Here is an 11036-nt window from a genome sequence, read left to right as displayed (position 1 = left end):
TTTTTTTTTTTTTTACTAGAGAATCAAACCAAAGGCCTTTTCACTGACCTATGTGCTCAGCCTTTTTTTAAAGTTTTGAGACATTGTCTTGCCAAGTCTCTGAATTGTCCAGGCTGGACTCCCAATTTGTGGTCTTCCTGCCTCTGCCTCCCAGAGTGTTCGGATTGTAAATGTGAACCACCACATCCATGTTTATTTTGGTATTATTAGCTGAGTTTTTGCTGTGTTGCCCAGGCTGACCTTGAAGATCTAGACTCAAGGGATCTTCCTGCCTCAGCCTTCTGAGTAGCTGGACTACAGCTACTTGCTACCATATCCAGTTTAAATTTGTTGAATTTATTTTGTAGTGGTGTTGAGTCCTAACATGCTAAGCATGCACAACAAGCCATCTCTCCCATTCTCCTGCTTTTCTTCTTTCTAGTTTCCCAGGATTGAAACTGAACTAGCTAATGGGGCCAGATAGCTCAGCGAATTAAAGTACCTGCTTTAGGCAGCCACAGGGACCTGGGTTTGATCCCCAATGTGCCTTGTCACCCACACCCCCTGGGGCACCTGAGAGGGCAGTTGAGGCTGGGCATTGTGGCACATACCTGTAATCCCAGCACTTGGGAAGCTGAAAACAGGAGGATCACTAGAAGTCCATCCTGTGTAGTGAGACCCTGTAGACCCTGTACTAAATACATTTTTTAAAAAACTGACCTAAAAACAAAAAAGAAAAACTGAGCTTACCTATTTATGATTTGTCTTTTCAATAACATAGGCACTTTTCCTCCTGCTTGTTTCCCCTGTGTGTGCTATTTTAATTTTATTTATTTGGTATAGGGTCTCACTATGCAGCTCAGACTCATAGTGATCCTTCTGTCTCAGCCTCCCCAGCACTGGGATTATAGGCATGCACCACAATACCTGATCTTCATGGCCAGCTTGGCGTGGGGCTAGCATGGCATGTGGTACCGGGGATTGAACCCATGTCCTTGTGCTTGCTAGGGAGGCACTTAGACCGCTAAGCTATCTCCTCGGGCCTGTAAGTGCTACTTTAGATGGTGTTCCCTACCTGAGCCCTTAAGTCTTCTGTACCATAGGCATTCTCAGGAAACACATGGAGGTTGCAATCATGCTGTGGGTCCTTAGCTGCCCATGTTGAAGCATAGTAATAAACCAAGAGCCTTCTTCAAATAAAGTTGTATGTGCTCTGAAGCAAAGACTGTATACAGAAATAGGAAAATGAGAGAATTGAGGATGCTAGAGAGGAAGGATGGCGAGTCTCAGGGAAGGAACTGTGAGCCACAACTGGATGGGGGGCCAAGCTCTGCTGTTTTCCAAACTCTGCTTTTGTTATACACCTTTCAATGAGGATACCCGCTTCCAGCCTGGGCTGTAATTTCACTGTTTAAGGCTAAGCCCAGGGCTTTCTGTACAGCTGTGCATTCCACGTGCCTTGAGGGAGCACTGGCTTCTGTGTTAGCACAGTAGGTTTGATGAGCTCTGCCTGCCAGCTTGCCAGCAGATGGCAGCAAAGTTCGTGAGGGCCTAGTGATCTCTGCTGATTCACACAGGCAAAAATTTCTAATCTGCCTGGAAACTTTCTTAGAAGGTGCATGATGTTTTGTTTTTGAGGGTTTTGTTTGTTTATTTTGTGGGGGGGTGGGTTGTTTGTTTGTTGCTACCGGGGGTCCAACTCAGGACCTTGAGCTTGCCAAGCAGTTGCTTATGCCGCTGAGCTATCTTCCACAACCACTCTGGAAGCTGTTTATCCTCTTGGTCTTCTCTGATAATTCAAGAGAATCACCTAAGCTTATCCTCTAAGATTTTTCCTTCTTTGTCTTTTTTTGAAATATTTTAGAATTGCAAGTATTGCACAGAAGACTCCAAGTATCCATGGCTCGCACTAGTTCACCTAGTTAACCTTTGCCCGTACGCGCTTTGTTACGCCCTTCATCTGTACATACACATGTTTTTTTCTGAGCTCCCTGAAATCCTTTAGAATGTGTTTCCTTGGAACAAGAACTTTGTTGTATTACCTAACCATCATACACTTAACTTAGGAAAGCTAACATTAGTGCAAGCTGGCCGTAGAGAAGCACACACGTAACACTAGCTGCTCAGGAGGCTGAGGCAGGCAGAATGTCAACTTGAGGCTTGGTGACAGGATACCCTGGGTTCAGTCTCCACTACTGAAAAAAAAAAAAATCAGTGTGGTACTCCTAGCAGTTTGTTGGCATACAGGTTTGTCAGTTGTCTCACTGATGTCTCTGGCTATTTTTTATCCCCTTTCCGAGGGTCCATACTTTGCAGTTAGGCTTTATCCTGTCGTTTACTTCCCTTTATATTTTTATTTATTTATTTATTTTTATTCGTGTGTGTGTGTGTGTGTGTGTGTGTGTGGCCAGCTCAGCCTACCAGGGGGCGGGACTGGCTGGCATGTGGTGCTGGGGGATTGAACCGCGGTCCCTGTGCTTTGCTAAGCTTGTTCTAAGTAGGTGCTTTACCACTGAGCCATCTCACCAGCCCAAACTTTTTTTTTTTTTGACGGAACCGGGTATTGAACTTAGGCCCTTGTGCTTGCCAGGGAAGCGCTTATTCTATAAGCCCTACTTCCCTTTAATCTGAAAAGGTTCTTCAGCCTTTGTCTTTTTAATAAGGATTTTTTTTTTTTTTTTTTTTTTGGTGGTTTGGCTGGCTGGAGAGTTGTGGGGATCGAACTACAGCAACCTGAGGCTGACAGCTTTGTGGAAGCAGCCACTTAAAGAACTGAGCTAGAGCCAGGCCCCCCAGCCTTTGTCTTTTACTCCGTTATAGGTTTGAAGAATGTAAGGCAGTTATTTTGTAGACTATTCCTGCTGCTAGGTTTGTCTAATTTTTTCTCCATAGATTGAGGTTGAGTTTCAGCAGGGTAACATGGAAATGATGTTGTGTTGTTTTCAGTGTGTTGCATTTGGAATCACAAAGCATCAGTTTGTTCCACTACCGGTGACCCTGAGCCTCTAAGCCAGTGGTGGTGAACCTATGGTATGGATGTTGCTTATTTTTCTTGTAAGACAAAAGATGTGAGTGTACGAGTTCTTTTTTGTAAACTAAAACCCAGTATTCAGGTTTAATTGTAGTCTTGGCTCTGTGGGTTTGGGGTTACAGTTTGGGCACTCATCTCAAGGTTTGCCGTCCCTGCCCTCAGTATCCCATGTTGAAACTTCTTGTGGCCACTTGAGCTCTGTCTAGAGGGGTGTTCCCACTCGGGGCTCCCTCTGATGTAGCACATTCTGCTCAGCTCCCATTCACTCTTGCTTCATTCCATCTGTCTGCAGCACCTCCCACTTTTCTCCCTCCTTGAAGCACCACCACTACCTGGGACTGCACTTCCTGCCAGGAATCCTATTTCTTCTTCCTCCTACTAAGTCATACTCCCTAGCCAATCACTCTCTGAACTAGTGATTATTTATATCATATAGTCAGCAAATTTTTACTGTTTACTTGGTTTTGAGTTAAGTACCTTCAAGTTTTGGCAAGAGTAGGCTTCCAGAAGTGGTCTCAGAGGGGAGAGTATTAGAGCTGAGCATTGGGGGGGGGGGATGTTACTGGGTCGTGTGGAATCAGACTCAGGTTCACTCTCCCAAATCAAGGTCTTTCAGGGTGCAGTTTGAGTGTAGTTAAAACCTGAGTGTTCACTGCACATCAGTTGTGCTATGTTCTCTCAGAATTATCCTTGAAAACAACTTAAGGAAATAGTTGCCATCCTTACTTTACAACTGAAAATGTGGAGGCTTTAAAAGTTAAAGCAGGGGCTGGGGAGATGGCTCAGTAGAATAAGCACTTGCCTGGCAAGTGCAAGGGCCTGAGTTCAATCCCTGGTTCTGCAAAAAAAAAAGTTAAAGCAAGGGCCAGGAAGATAGCTCAGCAGCACAGTGTCTGCCTGGCAAGCACAGGGTCCTGAGTTAGATTCCCAGTGCCAAAAAAAAGCACAAAAAGTTAAAGCAATATGATTAGAAATTACCAAGACCCAGACTCTTGTCTCTCAGACTCCAAAAGCCTTGCTCTCCTTTTTTCTTTTAAATGTAATACAGTAGCTAACATGGGGGGGGTCCATGTATATATTGCATTTTGATCTTTTTTGATCCCTTTATCTTGATTCCCTTCTAAAGAAGACAGACACAAAAAGTTAAATATTACGTGGCTTCTCTTGTATGAGAAACCCAGAATGTAAATAAACTACAAAATGAAGGAGGGGTGGTTGAAAGCAAGAAGCCTTATTTTTTTTGTAAGCAGATTCTCTGGGATGAGTATTAACCTTCACAGATTGAAGTGCACATTAGTAGTATCTAGGTTGGAGGTAGTTTCTAGTTGCTGCTGTCCAGTTTCTGAATTGTCTTGGGCAATCCTCAACTGTAAGATCACGTTTCATAGAATGAGCTTCATTTACACTTATTTTTAGTCATAATTATTAGTTGTGCCCCCATCATTTTTAAAAGCATTATGGGTTGACCATGCGTGATGGTATGCACCTGCAGTCCCAACTAGTCAAGGTTGAGGCAGGAGGATTGCTGAAGCCCAAGAATACAGAGCTAGCCTGGGTAGCATAGTAAGATCTGGTCTCTTTTTAAAGTTTAAAAAAAAATGTAGTTTGAATAGTTGCATGGTCCCTCCTCAGAATTCTTCCTGTGTTCCCTTCAGGTTAATCCAGTGAGTATTGTTTCCTTGTATGAGAACTAACAGAGATTGGTCTCAAAGGAGAGAGTATCTCTATCACTACTTTCTTTGCCTTTACCCCAAGTCACACATTTCTGATTATCTTCAGCTTTGTAAAAGTGTGTGAGCCTAATTTACAGGAGTCAGTAGTCTTGTTTTGTTTTTTCACTGTGCTGCCAGGCTGGACTTGAACTCCTGGGCTGAAGTGACCACCTTATGGGCACATACTACTCTACCCAGCTTGTTTGTTTAACTTAGTAGTTAGCAAGATCTTGCCATGCTTGCTCTGTTATCCTTTCTGTGAAAACTTGGGCTGGTGAGATGGTTCAGTGGTCTAAAGCACCTACTTAGAACAAGCTTAGCAAAGCACAGGGGGCCGCAGTTCAATCCCCCAGCACCACATGCCAGCCAGCCCTGCCCCCTGGTGGGCTGAGCTGGCCACACACACACACACACACACACACACACACACACACACAAATAAATAAATAAATAAAATTTAAAAAAGAAAACTCACTGACATTTTACCCCAGTGGACTTCAGTAGCTGGAAAAAAAAAAACCTCGAGTGTCAGGTTATCTTGAAATGGGGTGCACACCTGTACATCTGTGCTAGTGAATGCTCTCCAAGGGTACAAGACAAAGTCCCACTAGCTTCTCCAACTTGTGTTCTCTTTGTTTTGGCAGTGCACGATCTGATTTTCTGGCGAGATGTGAAGAAGACTGGATTTGTCTTTGGCACCACATTGATCGTGCTGCTTTCCCTGGCAGCTTTCAGTGTCATCAGTGTGGTTTCTTACCTCATCCTGGCTCTTCTGTCTGTCACTATCAGCTTCAGAGTATACAAGTCTGTCATCCAAGCTGTGCAGAAGTCCGAAGAAGGCCATCCATTCAAGTGAGTTAAAGTATTACAAGTAACATTGCACATTTTAGTGGCGGGGTTTGGTAAGGCTGATCAGGTCAAAAAATCAAGTCATGGGGCCTAGGCCAGGTGTGCTATTGTATACCTGTAACCCTAGTACTGAGGATGCTGAGGCAGGAGGGTTACCTTGAGTTTGAGCCCAGCTTGACATGCATAGCAACAACTCCATCTCACAATACCCCCCTCTATTTTTTTTATTAAAAATACTTATGGGGCCTCATGCAACTAACTGGTAACATGAATCATCCCCTAGAGATGTTGTGATCTCCCTAAGAGGTGGCCCAGTTAGGAATCAAGACCTTGTTAATGAAATTAGATGATCACACTTCGACTTCAGAGGTGAATAGGGCAGAGATTGCAGTACTCAGTTGGCCACGTAGGTGTTTGAGCCCCCACGTGGTTAAGTCTTGAAATGGTTTGAAATCTTGAGATTGAGGCTGTGTTCTTGACACCAGAACTCTGAGTTTTTACTCTGTTTTACTACAGATTTCCTGGTCCCACAGGCAAGTTCTAATGAAGTCAGTAGGTCATGCATTTCCAGGATTTGATTTCTAATTTTTCTGATTGTGCTAAAGTTTAGCACATACTTACTTCACACTTTCCCTCTTGAAATTCTTAGTTCGTAAGTGTTTTATTTGAGCATTAGCGAATGACAGTTTTTCAAACTTTGATTCTCATAAGGTAAACTTTCTGTAATCTGTCAGGACTATAACAGAAAAGGCTCTGGCTGCACTGCTGCTGCTTGTACTTTCTTACAGTGAAATAGAAGGAACAACTGAAATTATTTACGGCATTAAAATTTTATTGAGAATTAGTTTTAATGAATCAGTAGTTGTTGAATGAAAGAGTGAAATAAATTGTACTGTTTTACCACCAACTCCAGTGTCTTTGTGAGCTTCCCTCCTTTTTGCATAACACTTGTGGAATCCTAAAATGTTTTTGTTAAGTTATATTAATTACAATACATAGTTTTAAAACTTTTGTATTTGTTATAAAATATTTTTTATTAAATCTTCCCCAAAAAATGCCTATTGTTTTCCCATAAAACTATGGACTCTGTAATACAAAAGCAGCCTTACCTTCCCCAACAGCCCAACACCTCATCTTACAGGGTGTCCAGTATCCAGTAAGCACTCAGTAAATACTGAGTAATTGAGCAAGTTATGAGCAGTAGTTACATCTCAACTCTGTTGAACCTATGGGAACAGAACCTAACTCTTCCTGTCTTGTGTAGTTTTTTGTTTTGTTTTGTTTTGTTGGGGGTTTTTTTTGGCGGAACCGGGGATTGAACTCAGGCCCTTGCACTTGCCAGGGAAGCGCTTATTCCACTGAGCCATCTCCCCAGCCCCATCTTGTGTAGTTTTGACTGCTATCAAATTCATTATCTTTGTCCTTTTTGTTTGACAAATGTTTTCAAATCCTTTATTACTCTGAAGTGAAATGTATAGATGATATAATTAATCTATGAACGCAATTTCAAAATGCATAGATCAATTATAATAAAGATGTGATAACACAGAAAATTCGTTTATAACAAAGTAATAGGTGTTTCAGTCAGTATTTAATTGCTTTTTTTTTTTTTTTTTTTGTGGTACCAGAGATTGAACTCAGGACCCTATGCTTGCCAGGCAGGCGCTTATTCTACTGAGTTATCTCCCCAGCCCTTTAATTGCTTTGAAAGGACTAGACCAGAAAAACACAAGGGATCTTTGGACCTAACTGTGTCATGAACAGTACAGATGTGAGTTTCCAAAATGGTAAATAAAACTCTAGTGAAGTTTTAGCATAAACAAAATGTGGTTTTACCCAGTGAGGTATGATGTAGGACAGTTCTTTATTGTGTATGACTGCCCCATACTTTGCAGACATCTGGCTTTTCTTTTTTCTTTTTTGACCCCAAGGACAGGGCTGGCGAGGCATGTGGTGCTGAGGCTAGAACTGAGGTCCCCTACACCTGCCTGAGCTTGCCTAAGCAAGTGCTTTAGACTGTTGAGCTATCTTGTCAGCCCAGACATCCAGCTTTTCTTTTTAAGATATTGGAGATCGAACCTGGGCCCTTCTGACCTGTATCTCCAATCCTTTAAATTTTTTTGAGGACAGGGTCTTGCTAAGTTGTTAAGTTACTCAGGCTGGGCTCAGACTTGAGTTTACAGGTATGCTAGGGCTTACAAGTATGTCCCACCATTCCAAGGTGGTATTTTTGCCTCTGCTCACTAAAATGACAGTATTGTTCCCACCTCATGACAGTAAAAAAATGCCCATGCAGATTTCTAAAATGTACTCTGAGAGTCATTTTCACATTGAAGAGCTGCTGTACTGACAGGTGACTTATCATTTCTGTCCCCGGAAGAGCCTACTTGGACTTGGACATCACTCTGTCCTCAGAAGCGTTCCATAATTACATGAATGCTGCCATGGTGCATGTCAACAGGGCTCTGAAGCTCATCATCCGTCTCTTTCTGGTGGAAGATCTGGTGGACTCCTTGAAGGTTAGTTGTATCTATAGCTTTTGCTGGTAAGACTTAGAAAAGCCAAGGATTAGTTCAGAGGAAAAAGAGTGCATAAGGACTTATCAGACAAAAATGGACATACATGTATCTTCATCAGTTTGTAAACATGGAGGTGGGGGCATCATTAGAGAAAGCTGCCATCTCCTGCTGGAGAGCAAACATCAGAACAGTGATAACAGAGTCCCTCCCCATCCACCAGGGACCTAAGACTTCTCACACCCTCACATATACAGTGCAGGTAGTAGAACCTTCCTTCTGGAATGATCTGTGTCACACCTCACTGCCGTATGCAGCCTGAGCAAGAGGAAAATAGTATCAGCCTAGATTTTGCACTGTGGTTATTCCTGCTTAACCCCTCTGATCTTGGCCTTTACAGTTGGCTGTGTTCATGTGGCTGATGACCTACGTCGGTGCCGTTTTTAATGGAATCACCCTCCTGATTCTTGGTAAGGTGACACGGAAAGTGTCTCTCTTCCACTTGAATTTGTGAGAATATAAAGAGGATGCCCAATATGGCTCCACTCATTCCTTGTGGCCCAGCTTTTAATATCCACAGAGACTGAACCAGGTATCAGAGGAACTTAGGTTTGTGGTCCCAGTTGTGTTAAATGGTGCTAATTATAAAAAAATTTTCAAAACAGATGGTAATAAAGGAAGGAAAGTTGCCTAGATTTAGCTTAAATACAAGGTTCTTTCTGGTAGAGCCCCATAATTTGAAAATTGTTATCTGTGGTGCACAAAAAGCAGCAAGTACTTGGAGAGGTTTGTTTGTGTGGTTGTTATTACAGTACTATAAATCAGCTTTCTTTTCTAACTGTCCCTATGTGGGAACTCTAGGCAGCCTTCTTTATTTTGAGATCTGTTTCCATGTATTTCCTGAGGAAGCACGTGTATGTTACTTTAAATCTTGAGACTTTATGACTGACTTGCCGTGTCCCATGATTCTTACAGGTGAGCTGCTTGTTTTCAGCGTCCCAATTGTCTATGAGAAGTACAAGGTAGGCATCTGTTCCAAATCAGGTTTGCGAGTTGATGCATGGCTAGTTTCAGTCTGTTCAAGAACTTACTAAAAATAAACCAATCCGAATAGGTTCCTCTAGCAAGAGAAACTATATACCTAGAAGATACAGGGGTAGGAAAGAGACTTTCTGTACTTGGGTTCCCTCTGAATTTTTATCCAGTTGTATTAGTACCCCCCCCAAAAAAAAAAGAAAGAAAAAGAATTTTTAAAATGCTAGTGAGGGCCAGGGAGATAGCTCAGTGGCATAAGTGCGTGCCTACCAAGTATAAGGTCCCAAGTTCTATCCCTGGTACCACAATAATATAAAATAAAATGCTTAGTGAGTAACAGCTGGGTGTCTGAAAAGAAACTTAAACTGTAGCCTGTTATAGGAATTATTATAAACATATTTGTACTGTGAAATGCTGTGTGCAGAGATTCTAGATGTTTTGAAGTCATTCTTTGGATTATGCCATTTATCAGTGGACATTTTGGCTTTGATAGTAAACAAATTAATATTAACTCGGGAGCCATAACACATCTGTGAGTAGAGAAAAGACACAATTTCTAGTATTCAGAAAATTTACACTCCAGTTTCTTTAAAGGAAATAATCTACCGAATTACCCTTGCCGCTGTGAAAGATGAGTGAGTTTCACTTCAACAAACTATTGCATAACTTGAAGTCTGAAACGAAAAGTTTTAAAAATATTTTGAAAACATAGGCATTATTTTTATTTTTGAGAATATTTTTCAGTGGCTATACTACTCAAGAAAAGATGGGGGCCGGGGAGATGGCTCAGTGGAATAAGCGCTTCCCTGGCAAGCGCAAGGGCCTGAGTTCAATCCCCAGTTCCGCAAAAAAAAAAGAAAAGAAAAGATGGATGGCATCATGAGATACTATATGAAATACTGTTGCCAAAGACAGTAGTTTTCATCACACACCAAAAAAAACGGGTTAATAAAAAATCCGTATTCCATGGGCTGGCTAGATGGCTCAATGGTCTAAAGCACCTACTTAGAACAAGCTCAGCAAAGCACAGGGACCGCGGTTCAATCCCCCAGCACCACATGCCAGCCAGCCCCACCCCCTGGTGGGCTGAGCTGGCCACACACACACACACACACATACGGGTTAATACATTTTCATTTTACTAAAAATTATTTTAACTGCTTATTTTAAAAAATCCTCTGTGCCTTAGATTTGAATTGCTAGTCTATGTGCCATCACGATTGAGTCGTCTTTCTTTTCTTTAAAGACCCAGATTGATCATTATGTTGGCATTGCCCGGGATCAGACCAAGTCAATTGTTGAAAAGTAAGTACAATTAGGAACCACATTTCACTGTGATAGATGCTAGTTTTTCTTGATTGAGAGTGGGGTGTGCTACAGGGTATTGAACCTAAGGCCCTGCCTTGAGATGTGTCCTCAGCCCATTTTTTATTTTATTTTGAGACAGGGTCTCAGTACTTGCCCAGGTTAGGCTTAAATTTAGTGCTGAGATTATAGGCATGTGCCACCATGCCCGAGTTCCTTAATTATTTTTAGGATCCTGTATGAAATACTGTTGCCAGAGCCGGCCAGATAGCTCAACAGACTAAAGTACCTGCTTAAGCAGGCACAGGGACCAGGGTTCAATCCCCAGCATGTGATATTGGCCCTGACCCTGGGGCGCACTGAAACGGCAATTGAGACTGGGTGTGATGGCATATGCCTGTAATCTCAGCACTTGGGAGGCTGAAAACAGGAGGACCACTGGGAGTCCAAACTGTAGTGAGACCCCACAGAGCCTGTACAAAATACATTAAAGAAAAAAGAAAAATACTGTTGCCAAAAGTGGTATTCATCACCAAAAAACTAGGTTAATATAACTATTTTACTAAAAATTATTTTAAGGGGCCGGGGAGATAGTTCAAATAAGCACTT

The 11036-nt window shown here is 42.1% G+C and overlaps 1 protein-coding gene across 2 annotated transcripts in view; it reads left to right on the top strand.

Moving 5' to 3' along the window:
• The window catches only part of Rtn3 (reticulon 3), a 69994-nt gene that overhangs the window by 54134 nt on the left and 4824 nt on the right, over positions 1 to 11036 (top strand). For both annotated transcript variants that reach the window (XM_004643791.3, XM_023703911.1), the window contains 5 exons: positions 5367 to 5574; positions 7952 to 8090; positions 8488 to 8557; positions 9063 to 9109; positions 10369 to 10427. In XM_004643791.3, coding sequence (XP_004643848.1) covers positions 5367 to 5574; positions 7952 to 8090; positions 8488 to 8557; positions 9063 to 9109; positions 10369 to 10427 — 523 coding nt within the window. The remainder of the gene's footprint in view (positions 1 to 5366; positions 5575 to 7951; positions 8091 to 8487; positions 8558 to 9062; positions 9110 to 10368; positions 10428 to 11036) is intronic.

This window comes from Octodon degus, unplaced genomic scaffold, assembly GCF_000260255.1.
Source record: "Octodon degus isolate 3935 unplaced genomic scaffold, OctDeg1.0 scaffold00184, whole genome shotgun sequence".
Lineage (NCBI taxonomy): Eukaryota > Metazoa > Chordata > Mammalia > Rodentia > Octodontidae > Octodon > Octodon degus.
Note: the sequence above shows the minus strand (reverse complement) of the source record. Positions and strands in the feature narration are given on the sequence as shown.